Source organism: Octopus sinensis, linkage group LG19 (assembly GCF_006345805.1).
Source record: "Octopus sinensis linkage group LG19, ASM634580v1, whole genome shotgun sequence".
NCBI classification, from domain to species: Eukaryota; Metazoa; Mollusca; class Cephalopoda; order Octopoda; family Octopodidae; genus Octopus; species Octopus sinensis.
The window spans coordinates 34,962,181-34,981,102 of NC_043015.1; the positions used below are offsets into that span (position 1 = coordinate 34,962,181).

General features: G+C 34.0%; 1 protein-coding gene across 4 annotated transcripts in view; it reads left to right on the top strand.

Moving 5' to 3' along the window:
• LOC115221994 (SH3 domain-containing kinase-binding protein 1) overlaps positions 1 to 18,545 on the top strand; it is a 97,022-nt gene extending 78,477 nt beyond the window's left edge. For 3 of the 4 annotated variants that reach the window (XM_029792102.2, XM_029792101.1, XM_036511127.1), the window contains 5 exons: positions 1,299 to 1,508; positions 6,705 to 6,820; positions 8,367 to 8,483; positions 10,507 to 10,618; positions 13,673 to 18,545. In XM_029792102.2, the coding sequence (XP_029647962.1) occupies positions 1,299 to 1,508; positions 6,705 to 6,820; positions 8,367 to 8,483; positions 10,507 to 10,618; positions 13,673 to 13,941 (824 nt within the window). In that variant the 3' untranslated portion in view covers positions 13,942 to 18,545. The remainder of the gene's footprint in view (positions 1 to 1,298; positions 1,509 to 6,704; positions 6,821 to 8,366; positions 8,484 to 10,506; positions 10,619 to 13,672) is intronic. The other variant, XR_005002987.1, reaches the window with a different exon arrangement.
• Positions 18,546 to 18,922: the final 377 nt, after the last annotated feature.

Below are 18,922 nucleotides of genomic sequence, written 5' to 3' on the forward strand. Positions count from 1 at the left end.
GCATATTTCCAAAGGTCCTTGCCTCAGTAAGGCTCAATGTTCAAAGGTTGTGCTTCACCACCTCATCCCATATCTTCCTGGGTCTACCTCTTCCACAGGTTCCCTCCACTGTTAGGGTGTAACACTTTTTCACACAGCTGCCCTCATCTATACACAACACATGACCATATTAGCACGGTTGTCTCTCTTGCACACCATATCTCATGCTTCTTATGTCCAACTTTTCTCTCAGGGTGCTTACACTCTGCTGTGTTTGCACACATTACACATCCATTGGGGCATACTAGCTTCATTTGCTCTCATACATATATATATGTATATATATATGTGGATATAGGAACAAACTCTCATGTTTGTATGTTGGATGTCATTCCTAGCACCAGTTTGATATTGCTGCCCTTGATTTTCTTCCCATGATATGGGATCTTGGAGAGCAAAAGATTGGGGTGCTTCTTGAAAACATCTACCCCCATTCCATGTAGATACCTCAGGCTTTTTAGTAAGAAATTAAACAGCTGTGGGTCCTTAAAACCAAGCTGTTGCTGTACCTGGTTATTTCTCTTGACATGGTGGTTTGGACTTTTTGCACTGTACAGTCAAGTCTTCTCCAGGGATTGGTATAATTCTTTATGTCAAAGTTTTGTGCCAGCCCCTCCAGGATTTTTCATATGCATATCACTGCATACCCCTCCAATTCTTTGCTTCAGGGAGTTGATTTGTAATTCTTTTAGCCTCTCTTTGTAGCTCAACTGGCTCATTGAAGAAATTTTCTTCAGGTGAAATCATCAAACTGCTTTAACTCCTACTATTAGTTTGATGGCTGAGAGCAAATGTCCTCCATAGGACTAGCAGAGTTCTTTGTTCTGAAAGTCCTCACAGTCCATCTGACCATTTGCCTGCATGTTGCCAAAATCTTTGTGATATGTTCATGAAACAAAGCATCATTGCCCAATCTCCAAGTCACACACTTTCTCATCCAAAATATCTTTGCTGTACTGTAATGACACAAGCTGTCTGATGGCAGACGGCTTGCAATGTTCATGTATTAAATTGACATAGGTAGGAAGAACTACTAGTTTGTTTTTATATTTAATTTAACGAGCTACATATAGAATATTTGTTCAAATTTGTATTTTGTTCTATAAATTAGATGTAATTAACATCTTCCCTTATGCATTACCAATTGAATGCAAATCCTATGAGAAATACATTTTCTCTTATTTAATCCACGTTGAAAGAGTAATTATTTGTGGTGAAAAACAAAACATTTAATGCATAATTTTCCTTTATCATTCCAGATTCTGTTGATAAATCATCACTACCTGCCCTGCCAACTAAAAAACCCTTTTTGCCACCTCCAGTTGGTAAAAAACCAGCACCTTTGAAAACTGAACTTTCAAAACAACCAACTATCGACAACAAAGATTTGAGCAAATCAAAAGTTTCTGCTAATGTATCTGAAAATAAAAACAAAGACACACACAAAGAAAAAGATAGCCGAGATAAAGGTAAGAAAATAGTTTGGGATTGAGATTATCTGACACTTTAAGTAAATGTAAAGGCATAAGATTGAATGACTTTTTACACTATTTTCTTCTCTCTATAAGGATTCAAGTAATCTGGTAGTACTCATAAAAAAAGATCCATAATGTATCATTCTTCAAAACATATAGAATATAAGTACAATACAAGAGAAAACGATATGGTACATATGCAGTCATGAATGACTAGAGAAATAGTTTACATATGTGTGTATATATATTACTTGTGTGTGTGTGTGCTGCCTTGACTGGCTTCTGTGCCGGTGGCACATAAAAAGCACCCACTACACTCACGAAGTGGTTGGCGTTAGGAAGGTCATTCAGCTGTAGAAACACTGCCAGATCAGACTGGAGCCTGGTGCAGCCCCTGGCTTCCCAGACCCCGGTTGAACCGTCCAACCTGTGCTAGCACGGAAAACAACATTAAACGATGATGATGATGATATATATATGTATGTGCAAGCACATAAACCTTATAATCTAGCAAAAAAAATCTGTAGCATAGTTTCAGATATCAATACTTGTGAACCAAGACTCCTTGAACTCAGATCAATACGCATTCAAAGTCAGTAAACAGCAATGACAACAGCAGTTTGACTTTGAATCTCTTTAACAATTCAAAACAACCAATTTAATTCCTCTTAATTCTACCTCATTTCATCTAATCGTATTTATTTATCGCTACTTTTCATTAAAAAATCTTTGTTTTTTTATATTCAATGTGCATTTTTTCTTCTTACTTTCTTCATATATAAATATATATGTATGTGTATACATACATATATATATATATATATATATATATATATAGGTGTGTGTGTGTATGCATATATATATGTGTATATATAGATATATGTAAATATATCTATGTATGTATATATGTATATATATATGTGCTACATATCGCCCTCCAGATGCCCCAAGCCATGTGGGCAAGTTTGAAGACTGCCTTATAAAAATAGAAGAAATTCTAACCACATTAGAACAACACATAGGTGTGCTTCTTATGGGAGACTTCAATCTGCCCAATGTCAGATGGCCCGAGGGCCTTTCTCTCCCAGGAATGACAAGATGTGAACGAGGACAGGCGAGGTCCCTCCTGAACCTCATCAACACCCTGTACATGGAGCAGGTAATACTCCAACCAACCAGGGCAGGAAACACACTGGATCTCTGCTTCACAAATGACATGGATCTCATCCATAATGTGAAAGTGACACCGACACTACTCTCGGATCACAACATGATAGAGCTGACCATGTACGGGCCAAAAGAGAGCACGGACATGCAGCCTACAAGAAACCCTCAAAATCTTTCCAGCTTGAACTACCATAAGGCAAACTGGAAACAAATTGAGAAAGAGATCCTCAAACAAAACTGGCCTAAATGTCTCTCCTCGCCAGACATCGACATGAAACTTCAACAATTCATGTCTGTAATGCAAGCCATATGCTACAAATGTGTCCCAGAGAGAAAGGCCACTGTACACAAGAACAAAATCCCCAGAGAGAGGAAAATTTTAATGAGACGGCGTACGAAATTTTCAAATCGCCTAAACAAACAGATTGAAAGCAGTGAAAAGTCCCGCCTAAAAATAAAACTGTTGGAAATCGAAAAATGTCTGCAACTCTCCCATGAAAAAGAAAGAGCAGACAGAGAAGCCTGGGCTATAGAAAACATAAAATCTAACCCCAGAGCTTTCTACAGGTATGCCAAAGAAACAGCTACAGTGCACTGTAGAATAGGGCCACTCCTCGAAAAGGATGGCACACTTACAGGAAAACCAATGAGGGTAAGTGAAATACTGAATGAGCAATTCAAGAGTGTTTTCACTCCACCCCTTGGGCATCTCCAAATCACCAATCCAACTGACTTTTTTAACACTGCAGATATAAAATCAGAGGCGGCGACGATAGATTACATCGATATAAAGGAAGAAGATGTAACCAAGGCTATAGATGAAATGAAAACAGACTCAGCTACTGGCCCCGATGGATTCCCGGCAATCCTCCTAAAAGCATGTAAGAGAGTCCTAGCAAGACCACTGCAGTTCCTCTTTCAGAGCTTCCTTGCAGCTGGCAAACTTCCAGGAAAACTGAAGGAAGGTAAAATATGCCCCATTCATAAAGGAGGTAGCAGAGCGGAAGCCAAGAACTATAGACCTATCTCTCTGACCTCACACATCAGCAAGGTCATGGAACGAATAGTCAGAAGGAAGCTGACCACCTTCCTTGAAGAGAATGACTTGCTGCCCGACACCCAACATGGTTTCCGACCAGGGAGAAGCTGTTTAACTCAGCTCCTACAACACTATGACTGGGTGCTGAAACGGCTGCTCAACCACTCAAATGTGGAAGTGATATATCTCGACTTTGCAAAGGCCTTTGATAAAGTCGATCATGGAATGATATGTCACAAACTGCGTGATCTCAACATAGTTGGAAAACTGGGAGAATGGCTTCATGACTTTCTGAAGGATAGAAGTCAGGTGGTAGTAGCCAATGGGGCCACCTCCATTAACACACAAATAGTGAGCGGTGTTCCGCAGGGCACTGTTCTGGGACCACTACTGTTCATAATGGCCCTCTCAGACATGCCCTCAGCCACGCAGAGAGCCACGATCACAAGTTATGCAGATGATACAAAAGTTTCACAGGCAATACAGAACCCTGAGGACACTAAACACCTGCAATGTGAGCTGGACGAAATATACAAGTGGGCTGAAAAGAATAGCATGCAGTTCAATGCTGGAAAGTTTCAAGCTTTATACCATCAGCATGCAAAACTGAATGCAATACCCAATGAATACACTGGACCCGGAGGGATTGCAATCCCAGAGGCACAATCAGTGCGTGACCTGGGTATTCACATGAGTGATGACGCGACCTTTCATGTACATGTTGCTAAACTGACACTGAAATGTAGACGGCTGGCTGGATGGATTCTTAGAACCTTTAGAACAAGAGAACAAGAAACCATGATGGTCCTCTGGAAGACACTTGTCCTAAGCCACTTTGACTATTGCTCTCAGCTATGGTCACCATCCAGTGTCAAGTTGATCACAGAACTTGAGGCGACCCAACGAAGCTACACAAAGAAGATAGCCTCTATGCAGAATGTAAGCTACTGGGAAAGACTCAAGAGATTAAAATTATATTCCCTGGAGCGTAGGCGGGAAAGATATGCCATAATATACATCTGGAAGATCCTGGAGGGAAGTGTCCTGAACTTTGGCATCGAGAGTTACGCAAATGCCAGAACTGGGCGCCACTGCGTGGTGCCTAGGACTCCAAACCTGCCATCAAGATGTAGGACAAGATTCTGTGATAGCCTGGGCTTCCGAGGCCCACAGCTCTTCAATATCCTCCCGAAGATCCTGAGAGACCTGCATGGGGTGGATACAGATGTCTTTAAAATGAAGCTGGATCTCTTCCTGTCAGGTGTCCCAGATGAACCAACTTCACGGCAGGAGGGGCAGATGAGGGCAGCTGCATCGAACTCTCTCATGCACCAAATAGCAGTTGCTAGAAAGCCTCCATGAAGTGAAACCAAGTAGCAACACCAAATGGCGGTGCCCCAGCATGGCCACAGCTCATAAGCTGAAACTAGAATCAATCAATCAATCAATCAATCAATATATGTATGCATATCTATCTATCTATCTCTCTCTATATATATATATATATATGTATGCATATCTATCTATCTATCTATATATATATATATATTATAATAATAATAGTAATATGAGGGAATATTATTCCAAACTTACAGGGAAAAATTCAATTTAGAAATACTAAATCAAATTTCACAAAATATATATATATATATATATATATATATAAATTAGAAAAAAAAACACATTTTATCAATTCAATAATGAAAAATTAAATTACACCATTTAGAAAAATTACATATTATAGAAAGATTAAATATAAGATAAAACATATAACGATGATTAAGTAATGTGCAAAATTTTTAATAAAACGTATATATTTGGTAGAATAACGACACGTGTTTCGTGGCTATATTTAAGAAATGATAATAGTAAAAATAATAGTAGTGGTAGTAAAATCACTTCAATATAAATATAGCCACTCTTCAGGTTAAAGATAATAACAATAAAATAATTAATTCTATAAATTTATAAATATACGTAAATAATTTTGTAAAATACGAAATATCTTAGCAAATATATTCTTTTTTAAAAAATAAGATACAATTAATTAAAATATTAAAATCAAATATATATATATATATATATATATATATAAACGGCAGTGCATCAGCATGACCGCTGCTCTGAGCTGAAACTAGAAAAAAAAATATATATATATATATATATAAGATACAAAATATACATTAAGTGAATACTAAATACTACAATTTAAACTATATACATTAAATCAAATTTTTAATTAATTTATTTATTTAATAAACATCCAAATAAAGTCTCATACCCATTAAGCAATTTATACTAAAAACCTTAATGTTAAGTCATATACACAATGCTAGTACAAGCCATAAATACTGGAATCAAAAATAGAAAATGGTTCAAACATACACACACCATGTAACTTGGCAAGAAATTCCTCAAGAGAAAACATTTGTCATCTGATCATTAACATACTTAATAGGGCCCCTGCATAGAAAAGTGCAAGGAGCATGTCTCCTAAATATTAAATATTCACATTATAACAATTAATAAATAATTCAAATGTTTAATTTCAGATTTAAATAAATTTTAACGATTATAAGGGTGTCTAATTACTTCTGTCACTTGTGTGTGTGTGTGTGTTAATGCAATAGAAACATATGTCATCTTTATAAGGTGAGATCTATAATAATTTTCTCTATACGTATTTTTTGTTGTTTTATACATATACGTATATATATACATGTACACATACATACAGCTACTGTTTTGACTATAATGAACAATAACTTTAGTTAATTTGGTTTGCAATTATCATTTTAAATCAACTACTAAAATAAATTGTGTATTGAAATTATATCCTTGTATTCAACATACCATGTATCTGTAAATCATTGTGCTTTACTACATTGTGATTATTCAATGCATAACAATTCTGTTATTAAGAAGTTTACAATGTGAACTTGGATTTCTCTTAACATAATTTGAAAACTTATCATTTTACTTAGGATTTTCTGACTTTGATAATTTTGAAGTACCTGCAGCAGAGAAACTTGTACATTTAACTGCCAACCGAGTAAAACAACCCAAAAAGCGTCCCCCATCCCTAGTTTTTCTTCATTCTGTAAGTATCTTTTGCTACCGTCAAGTAGTTTTTGTTTTTGGTGGTGGGTTTACATTTTTTATATTTTTATATATTTTAATGGGATGAAGTGTTTTATAAATTCTAACATTTCTTCTTGTAAGTCTTTCGTAACTCTTTACAGCAAAAGATACTTTGAACAATACTTAGCAAGTTACTTATTGAAGGAATTGAACTATTTTGCCCTCTGGGCTTGAAATAAATTATCAACAAATATATAATACTAATTTTTGTTGCTAATGACCATAGTTTAGAATATCCAGCACATTAAAATAATTAAGAAAGGCTATCCATTTTTGCTTGTTGCTATGTTAACCCTTGGATGCCCCTGTTTGAACATATCCATAATGAAATATGTTATAGCCATGATTATTCCTAACCTTATATTTAAGACTACATTATCCAATATGTTCTTCATTTCCTAAGAGAGGAGGGTATGATTTGAAGGACATTTGGTTGTTATTTCTAACAAGTTGAGCAATCACATAGAGGCTTCTGCACTGATTCTTATCTTCATTGGTAAAAACAAGAGCTAACAGCTGATCTTGACCATGGAAAAAAAGTGAATTCATTTATGAAATGTTATTACAAGTTTCTGATAGTCTTGATCAACTTCTGACAAGCTGAACAGGTAACACGGTTAAAGTGCTCAACCCATTAATTAAACCTATTTTACAGCTCTTTCAGTAAAATGATGTTTGTAAGATAGTATGTGTTGCACCAGAAAATAATTTTTTTGCTTTTAGGTTTAAATGCTTATCAGTATTCTGAGAATAGACAAGTACAAACATCAGCAGAAAGGATAGTAGAAATAATAGTTAATTAGATGGCAGGCAGACAGATAGATGAGTCTACAGATATACCAATAAATATGTAGATAGAGAGATATATTAATAGATATACAAATAAATAGGTAGGTGATCTGAAATGAAATGTAAAGAAATTGGATTAATCTCAATTAGTAAATAACATGGACTGAGCCTTAGTGGTGGTTGCACAGCGAAAAGTGTAGTTTTTTTAAATATATATATTAATAAGTTTATCTTCATAATTCATCTTGATTTCTTTAAACTATAAAGCATATAATATCTGACAAACCTATTAAAAGAAGGTAAATAAGCAATACCTTCAAAGTTCACTTCAATTATATTTAGAAGTCATTTTGATTAAATGGCAGTTTCAAAAGAAATTCCTTGCTTGCATTTAGTAATGTTTTCGAAAATGCTGACTTTCCATGTGTCCTCCCCCTTCTTTTGTTGTTAGTGTTAACAAATCTTTGTCTTTCTACATGTTGTTCTTTGATAATAACAATAAAGACAATGTATAGAAGATAAACTAATAAAGGAAAATTTATAGCATCTAACTTTGAAGTAAACTAATTGTATTGATAAAGTTTCATTATCTGACTTTTTTTTTTTTTGTTTTGTAAAGTTCATATATCAGTTGCAAAACACTGGCCTCTATCATTTTTTGCTGGTGAGGGTAGAATGAGAAATTTCAACTCTAGCTATAAGCTTCTCTTTTGCAGGAAGAAGAAAAAACTGAAATTAAAGAAACCAAAGAGAAAGAGCCATTGCAAGGAGAGAAAAAACAACCTGCTGTTCCAACTGCTGCCACTTCTATCAAAGCTACTATTAGAACTGAAGTATTTATATTTTACAATATTTCAGCCTAACAATACTCATTTGTTTTTTGGGATAGGAGCATTTTCTATATATATGAAGATGTCCTTTCATATTTATCTTAATAATACTAAAACTCTAGATGATGTTTGTTTGTACCTGAAATATCTCAGAAATAGTATATTTTATCTTAATTCTTTTTACACATATATTTTGATACTTACTTTATGCAGTGCAGTACGAATTTTTGTGATATTTGGACCTCTATTTATTAATGAAAAGGATTAAACACAATCGTGGCTTCCGTGATGTCAATACACATACAGAATACACACACATATAACGACTGTCATGGCATGTCAATCAACACAAACACGTACGCTATCTGTGATATATACACACACATAGTCCTCACGCTCTCTAAGAAAAAAACCTTGACTTTTTGACATACACAATATTTTAATCATTTAGAAATATTTTTAGGTGAATGTGATTAATTTCACTAATTATTCTGTAGTGTAGTGGATGCTAAGGAAAATGTAGATGGGTCATGTTTGAGGGTGTATAAGTGTGTGTCTATTAGAATTCTGTTATCTACTCTTTTGTTCATTTTAGTCATTCATTCTGGATACACAATATGGCAGTCTTATGAAGAATCAGAACTTCAGATGTGATAAACACATGGAAATAGCAATGGGAACAACTGTAAAACGAACTTCATTAACTGCTTAAGTGGCTCACTAGGTGTAGTTAATAATTTCTGTTTCCTAGATAATCTAATTAGTGTTGGGGGTGGATATAGTGAAAACTAGAATAAGAAGGATCTTTTGACATCAAAGAGTTTCTGTCTTCATGTGAAAGGTTTACAGCAGAGTAATGAGGCATCAACACTGCAAAGACTGAAAAGAAATGAAGCAAGCATGTTTCATTGGATGTGTAATGTTTTACTAACATAAGCAGGAATGAGTTTAAAATTAAAGACTAGGAGGATGTGCAGGTGGGAATGTGTGATATGAATGGATGAATAAATAAGTACTGCATGAAGAATTGCTATGTAGTGTCAGTGAAATGTATCCAGCATGAGGAAGAGTTGGGAAGAAGTATTGAGTTCAGGTCTTGGAATACAGGGCACCACAAAGTAAATGACAAAACACTGAGATGTTTACAATATTGCATACACATCTAACCCATACCAAGTTAGAAAAAAAGATATTAAAATGTGTGTGCATGCATATTTGAACCAGGAAATTTGTTAACCAAGTTAATTTTGAGTTACTCTTATTTCTAAGGTATGTGTGGTAAGTATATCGAGTTGGGGGTAACGTATTTTCAATGCTGTAAGAGAAAGATAAACATTAGCTATCATCAGAATAGATGTGTTAAAGTAAAATATATTTTAAATTACCAGAGAAACTCAAGAGCAAAAAAAGATTATCACAAAATAATTTACATTTCTATGGTAGATGCTTTTTGAACATATATGTTCTAGTAATGTTTGAAAGGGATACACTCAAATAATGTGTACTCATATCAGCACAAAACCATAGATTTGTGGGTTATAATTAATTGAATTAAACCAATATATATCTTGCTTTCATTGACCCCAGATAGAAGTAACTAAACTTGAGCTTGGAACATAAAGGTTTATAGTTGAATATCATAAGGCAAATTATGTAGCATTCTATTGCTTCTTCACTCCCACACCTTAATTACATTAAAAAAATATCCAATATTCACACCCTGTCGGATATTCTGAAATAGATTTCTTATTTTAAGTAGAACTAGATGTAAACATTTGTTAAGATCAATGTGACTGGGATGATAAAAAAAAATAGAGAGAGCAACACTCATTTATGTATCTTAAGCTTTTCACACAATCTAGTGTTTGGACTAAAGTTAATGTCAAAGTAAGGGATTTTTTTTTATTTTCCAGTTTTTATATTCAATGTGTTCAGACAGTGAAAATAAATATAATCAAATCTTGTTTAGAATATATATGTCCTAATTATTTAATTACAGCTATTTCTTTCTTATCTGGAATTTCAGAACAAAGAAGTTTCAAAATTTGATTCAGTGCCATCCCATGTCGTAGCAGAAAGTCATACTAAAGCAAAGTCGCCCAGTGGTACCACAAGTTTTGAAGTCTTGGCTCAAAATGGTAACAACTCATATTAACTATAAATCAAATTGTTTTTTACTGCTGTTTTAGTATTTATTATTCTATCATTGCTTGTTCTCATTTTTTTTTTTCTTTATGAAATGACTTTTCACGTGTTGACATTTTCTGAGAGGAGGGTTTTTCTTGTACCATTCATTTATATAGTTAAACACATCATTTATCCAGGCTGATAAATTAAGAAGAAGAAAATAAGCTCAGTCATCCACAAATACAAAGATGAGACTGCTATTGTGTGTGTCTTTGTAGCTATGATAATATGAGGCTTATTCAGTTTCTGGTCCTCCCAATCAGTGCTGAGTCAGTACAAGGGAATCTGTCCTATTTGAAAAGTGTACACTTCAGTTCTGTGCACACTTTATTCATTATAATCAATTTCACACACAAATGAACTTCTTGGAACCATTAATGGAAGTTCTGTTGATGTCTTAGTCAGATATTTCTCCTGCAGATACCTCACTAGGAAGATTGTATCTGGGATGCTTCAAGAGACAAATTCAAACTGCACCTCATCCAGGTTTACTCTGTCATTTGGTCTAGAGGTTTAATTTTTCTATAGTTGCTTCTCTCTAAAGTGTCACCTCTGCCCTTGTAGTTGACTTAACAATCTGAATGGTAATCTTATATCCTGCTTCCTCACATATTCGAAGCATCTCTGCAGCTATCCCCAATGGTCCCACAGCTTTCCCCCTCTTCATATCCTTGATTACTTAATCTACTGCACTGCTGTCAATTTGGATCACTGGTTCCTCAGTTGGATCAGCATGGGGTAATCCCTGTTCATCCTATGTGTTCTCCACATTCAGCAGCCTTTTATTACAGTATTTCTGGTCCCGTGTCAGTGGCACGTAAAAGCACCATCCGTTCGTGTTCGTTGCCAGCCTTCCGCTGGCCCCCGTGCCGGTGACACATAAAAGCACCGTCCGTTCGTGGCCGTTTGCCAGCTCTGTCTGGCACCTGTGCAGGTGGCACGTAAAAAACACCCACTACACTCGCGGAGTGGTTGGCGTTAGGAAGGGCATCCAGCCATAGAAACACTGCCAGATCTGACTGGGCCTGACGAAGCCTTCCAGCTTCACGGAACCCCAGTTGACCTGTCCAACCCATGCCAACTTCTGTTGCTCCATATCAGTGGTGAGTTTGCCTTCATCATTCTGATCACACTTCTCACCAATATATGAGATTCTCTCTCAAACATTGTCTTGCAATTGTGAACACTTCCCACCTATGATCCTCATGTTGCAGGATACCAGCAAATCTCTTCCTTTCTATCTTGCTTTTAACCAAATACGTCTGATGCCCAGATGCCCCTTGAGTCATTGTGTAATGCTTCCCACTAACACTATCTTTCCAGTTTATCTAAACCTGTCTCTTAGCCTTGCCTGCCCTATCAACTTTATCATTCCACTATCATCTTACTCTATGTTTGGCCAAAACTTTGCTCTAGCTACAGGTCTCATATGTAACCCTAAGTTGTAAAAATTCCCAGTTGTGATCTATGCTGCAAGTATCTAAATTTACCTCCCTACACTCATATGCATTACAATTTCTCTAAACCTATTTCCAATTGCTGAATCTTTTAGTTTCCAGACCTTCCTACTGTTTTTCTTTTCTGTGTCTGCCCAGTCCTGTTACAGAAGTCACTAACTTACGTTGCAAGGTGCATTCTTCACTAGGAAAGGTTTTGGTATTTACATTTCCTGGCAAGAATATAATCAATCTGATTTCTGTGTTTGCCATATTGGTAGGTGATGTAGGGATTGGATGGATTCTTACACTTGTCTCGTTTCTCTTGCTGTAACTATAAACCTCCATGTACGTCACAAAACCCATCAATGTGTTGACTAACATAACTGTTGAAGTATGCAGCTGCGATACTGAGGTCCCTGTCACTCATTGTGGGAGTCTGCTGAAAGTTCTCACAGAAACAATCCTTCTGTTCTGGTAGTCTTGCCTGTGGTGTGTATGCCAAGTAAATGTTGCTATAATGATTAGCTTTAATTTAATTACCCTGTCATGAAGCTTAACTACCTCTGTTACCTTATCAATCCATCTCTCAGCTAAGAGTACACCTACCCAACTCCTGCCATCATTGCCCACCCAGAAGTGTTTGAATTGCTGTGTTCTACCCATTAGAAGTTTAGTTGAAGATACTTTCCATCTTACCTTTTGCCCATAGCACTTGTCTCCACTCCAGCAGCATCCACTCTGCAATCTCATTATACCTACCCTTCATTCTGCCTAGGTTTCAACTTGCTGCCCTTTTGTTTTGGAATGTACAGAAGGAGGCATGTCTTAGCTGTGAAGCTGTTTGGTTCTTTGTTGATCAGAGTCTGACTGCATTTCTACCTGTGAGGAATAAGAGAAGTTGGGCCATATTTGGCCAGCAGATTAATTTTTCCTGTCATTAGAATTGCCATCATTCATTCCTTTTCCTGTATATTGCTATACATGTTGCATCAGGTACCACACAAATATTAATAAACAAATAAAGTTAGAAACTAAAGTAAAAAAATAGAATGATTCCAAATGCTCTAATACACTGATGAATTACTATTAAACAACTTAGAACATAGACACAACCAACTTAGATCCAGCCAAAAAAAGGGGTTTGTATGGTGCCCATTACTCTATCAGAAACAGCAGCCAAATTTCCCCCAAGATTCAAGCCCACATTCCTAGAATATTGAAAATAATAGGCACTTGAAGAAGATTAAAAGTTATGTGATTAAAAGAGCCAAGATGAAGAGATTCGATCAAATATAATTGTGTACAAAAATGGTTTCAAATTTTGGCACAAGGCCTGCAATTTTGCAGGAATGGGTAAGTCAATTACATCAACTGGTACTTATTTTATTGACCCTGACTTCAGCAGAACTTGAATGCAGAATATATATAGACAGACCAAATGCCACTAATCATTTTGGCCAGTGTGCTAACAATCCTGCCAGCTCACCACCTTATGTTAGTGGATAATAATTATAGTAATTCAGACAAAACTTAGTTTTGAAATATTTATTTACTTTCATTTTTCAGAAATTGGAAGTAATTTTACATCTGATGAAGTAAAAGAACTTATTCTTGAGATAAAAGAACTAAAAAAAGAGATGGTATCCAAATCCTGTTATGATGAGCTCAAAGCAGACAATGAACAGTTGCATCAGGAGATTGAGGCCCTAAAGAGTTCTTTTCAGCGAAGATTTCGCAATATTGTTAATGAGCTGGATGAAGAAAAGAAAGTTCGTCTGAATATGCAAGTGGAAATAGACAGGATGAAAATGTTAATCTCTGAGTCTACGATCTGAAAGTTGCTGACTGCAATACCTGCTGTTTGGAGAATGTAACAAAATTAACCATTTTCTTCTTCCATATTTCCCCCCCACCCATACAGACATTTGCCTTGTCTTTCATCATAAACATTCATATTCATATATATAATCCATTTCCACTCACTCTTATTATATGGTCTTATTTTTTATTTTGATTTCAAAGTAATTGGAAATGTAAATTGTACTTATCGTTTAAAAACTTTCTCAGTATCCTATATGGTGCTAAGGGCATTATTAGGATTGCAATCCAAAAAAGAACCAATTTACAACATTTTCTATTTGTTGTAGAAATATTTCATAAGCCCATAGACTTGTACATAGTTAAATATTATGGGCTGCCTACCTGACTTGTTAGTGTAGAAACCAAAAAATATAAAAAAGAAAAACATTAGTGATGCGGTGACAATATACTTAACAGCAAATATTGTGAATGCTAAATACATTTCTGTAAAAAATTGTTCTTCAACAATTATTTTGTATTTCTATTAAATGTTAAGTCAATCAATTCACAATTATCTGCTGATAAAGTTAATAATTTGGGGGCAACAGCACTATATCATTCTCTCTCTCTCTCTCTCTTGCTCTCTCTCTCTCTCTCTCCTTCACCAGGTATTACTGCATCCAGTTGTTCTTTACTTACCATCTTGTAACCAATGAATAAAGACCTAAAAAAGCAGTTGACAGCTGTATCTTAGTAGTTAAGAGAGAAATACTAATTAAATGACTATTCTCTGTAACAAAGATTGAAATAGAATATTGGATTTTTAGATTTTATTTCTATAAATTTGTTGTTAAAATCTCAGTATTTTGTAAGTTTACTTATTTTTCATTTATTTCTTTATGTTCCTTAGCTACATTGCTTCAGGTAATTAACAATAGTTTTTCTTCATCAAATATGGTCAACAGTTTATTTAAGATTTTTAGAAATGGTTTACGATAGAAGAATAGTTTACTTCCCTAATAATCACCCCTGAATAAGATTGAAGTTTTAATATATTTTCTATAAATATCAGCATTCATTGCATGTTGCTCTCTAAAAGAACACTTATTAATCTCAGTACATAATTGAAGTACCTTTTGTCTTAATGCTTGACATTCCTCATTTATTCTATCAATATGTTTTTTTTAAATTTTATATGTGAATAATGCCAAGGGTTGGCTCATTGGTAACAAAATTAGCTAAATGTAACATTTTGTTGCAATTAGTAACATTTTATTGTAAATGCTGTTTGAGCAACTCTTGTCAATGGATCAGCATAGCATTGTTTTCTTATCTGAAACGAAACAATTAGTAACTATTAATATGTATGGCTGTTGTAATTAAAGTTGATTGTAATATTTAGTTTTAGAATAGCCATTGCTTGCCATCATTTTCTTTTCTTGTGAATGATAAAATATATCTGAAAGATGACATTGGTTTTGAAAATTCAATTCTGTGTTTACTTATGAACTCATTGATTTATTATAGATAGAATTTTAATTTCATCTCAACAAACCCTCAAGTTTAAAAGCTTAGTGATATTATCCAACTGTATATTTCAAATTAGATCAAATACCAAACATGTTTTCAAATATGTTATACTGAGTAATTTTAAGAAATCAACTTTATATTAAATTTGTTAGACATAATTATTTTACTGCATTATTCGAGGAAATCACCTATTGATTGCCTTTCTCATCATGAAATGAAAAAAGTTTTCAATGAAACGTTAAATTTCATAATAGAACATGCAGTGCTGCTTCAATTATTCATAAAAATTAAAATGTATTAAAGTTATTTAACTCAAAAATTAACCTATTGAAAGCCTAAGATTATGTTTATAAAATTCTGTCTTTCAATTTTTGTTGGAAGAATTCATTTATACAACTTTTTAGAAGCATAATTTCAGCATATATAAATTTTCAGGAATATTCTTATATTCCACTCATAAACCTGTCCAACAATTTTTGTTGTTTTTATTTTGTTGGTGATTTTTCTTTTGCCATTTTCATTCTTCTGCATTAATAGAAATAAAACACAAATATTGTAATATATTCTTGAAAAGCCAACTAAATTATGACAACAATAAACTTGAAATGGTATCCTATTAGTCTGTTGTGGTATTTGCACTTTGAACTGTTAATTGAAAGCTAATTAAGATATGACTTGGGGGCTTTTAAATGTAAAATCTACTAATCCTACTATCCTGGGGAGTGTTGATGGGCCCCTGTCAACTTCACATGTGATATGTCACAAAGTTTATTGATCAAGACTCCAGTATGTTTGTTACAATTGAAGTACATCTCTCAGTCAGTTTTATACTATAGCAATGCTGTTTCCATTGTGAATTTACAGTCTCAAACAAAAGAGAATTTGCTTAGAGATATTGAGCAGGTCAAGACATTTCATAGCTGCTCATCATCATCATCATCATTATTTAACGTCTGCTTCCCATGCTAGCATGGGTTGGACAAATTCTGTGTGTATGCATGAGAGAGAGAGAGAGAGATTTGTAATCTAAGTCTAGAGGCTTAACTTCTTAATCATATTTTACTGACTTTCAAAGTGCTTAATATCATAAGATGTTAAAAGCTGGATCCCATTCATTCCCTTCATTCTTTATTAGTATTTTATACTATTAACCTTTTCTTGTAACATTAGTTCTTTTTTTTTTTTTTTATTAAAATATAAAAGAAAACTTATCTGATTTCTGACAACCAAATTACTTACAGTCTCTATTCAAGGAGTCTTTAGTCACCAAATTTTCACTTGACAACACTTTCTTTAGTGTAATTTATTATTATATATGTATATAATTTATAGAATTGTTAAAGAATTAAAATAAAGAATTTGTTAGGATACAGTTTGCTGCTTTATATTTTGTAACATTGATTCTTTCAAAAATGTTTCCATTTCAAAGATTTACAATTTCTGTTTAATTGTAAACCAATTAACTAAGAACTCTGGCGGGATATTGGAAGGAGGGGGAGGAGGAGCTTATTCAAAAGAGCATCTATAGTTTATATCTGCCGTGGCTCAACTAATAATGATTATAATAAATAGTTACAATAACTTATTCTAGTAAATACTTTAGAGCAAAAGGTCTGCTCTCAACAAGGTGAGACTCCAAAGCCCTTTCAATTCTTGATCAAAGCAATGTAGTTCACTGAATCTGTTGGTTCTCTTCAGAAAATGCACCTTTGTAAAATATTTGCTCAATGTAAAAGATATGAACCTTAATTATCACGAGCTGATTGAATGCCTTTCAATATTTCATTCTTCTGTGTTCTGAATTGACTTTCCTTTCCTTGCATCTAGGCTTGATGAATACCAATCATGGTTTATTGTCATCACTCATATCGTTACTTAATTAATTCAGCAAGCTAAGATGTGGGTTCTTTTCTTGAAGTTAATTTACCAATTCTACATAATTTTAATGAATATATCATTATAGCATTTATCAAAACAGGTTGGTTTGTTTTTATCTCTTTGTTAAATACACAAAGTATATTATTGAAACTGTTATAGCTTATTGATTTTTTCTAATTTGCAGTATAAAGTCAGTAACGATATAATCATTAAAATCTTTGTTTTTAATACAAAGATTGTCAGTTATCTGCAAGAAGAAAACCTTTTTTTTTAATTTAAAGAAAACTAATTTGTTTTGAAACACAGAGAAAAATTCTTAATGCTACATATTTTCTCTATTGTCCTCTCAAAGATTAAATATAATATTGTTTAAAGCAAAAACCTTATTTTGCAATGCAGTAATTCTGCTTTTTATTAAAGTTATGTAATTTACAATGCTGAAAAGAGTTTTTGACTGGGGCAGGGCTGGGGGCCGTCATCCCCCCATCCCCACTACCGTCTACCTGTGTAGTTTACAAAAGTTTATTTCGTTCATCCATCTCTCTCTCTCTCTCTCTCTCTCTCTCTCTCTCTCTCTCTCTCTCTCTCTCCCTTTTCTTATTGCACTGCATTAATAGAAATAACTCTACCTCTAAATTGGGACTGAATATGCATGACAAAGTCTTTTATTAAAATCTGTTAATAAACCTGCAAAATGATCAATTCTTTTGAAAGTAAAAGACTTGATGAAGTCATGTATATCAGTTTGTTTAATAGAATAATATATTCTACCACTTATTGTAATTGACATCACAATTCAAAAAGAACATAGAATGGTTTGGGTTATAATTTTTTTTTTAAATAAGCATTCCTGATTTTATATATATATATATGTATATATATATATATATATATTAGTCTCAATGAACTGAAAATAATTTGTTCATGTAGACAACAATGATGTTTGTGTGAATTTAGTTTTATTCCCTTTTCTGATCAACAACTTCTGTGAAGTTGTTCTCATCATAATTTATCTTCTTGTTATTATCTCCTTTAACCAATTGTATGCTTCATATATCAAATCCAAAAATTCTATAATTATTAGAATCTCTGGAGAGACGTGTCTTGTAACCACATAGCATGGACTAATTTTTTAACTGAAGTGCTGGATTTGTCAATGTAGTTTGCCTACATCCCATCATTAGATCACTAATGTAATGTGTCTTTGAATAAAATCAAATTCAATAATGTAGTTGAAATAGTTTCTTTCTTTGTCTATTAAATGAAACATTTGTCTGAATGTATGTTGTCAAAATCATTTGTCTTTCTACTTATAAATATGCTGTCCAATAAGATGCATAAAATTACTCAGATTGTTTGGTTAAGTTAGGGATATGAAAATAATAAGAGTTGACTGAGAGTGCAGAAAGCCAGGTTAAATGCATGTTATGACCTCAATTAGGCATAGAGGAGATTCAAACCTGAATTGGCAAATTTCCCAAGATATTTCAACAGCACTTTTCTCAGTTAGTGAGAACCAAGTAGGTTGACCAGCTGTACGAAAAAAACCATCAACAGAATGAAAAGGGAAAGAGGCACAATTATGGTAACTCACCAATGAAGCACTTA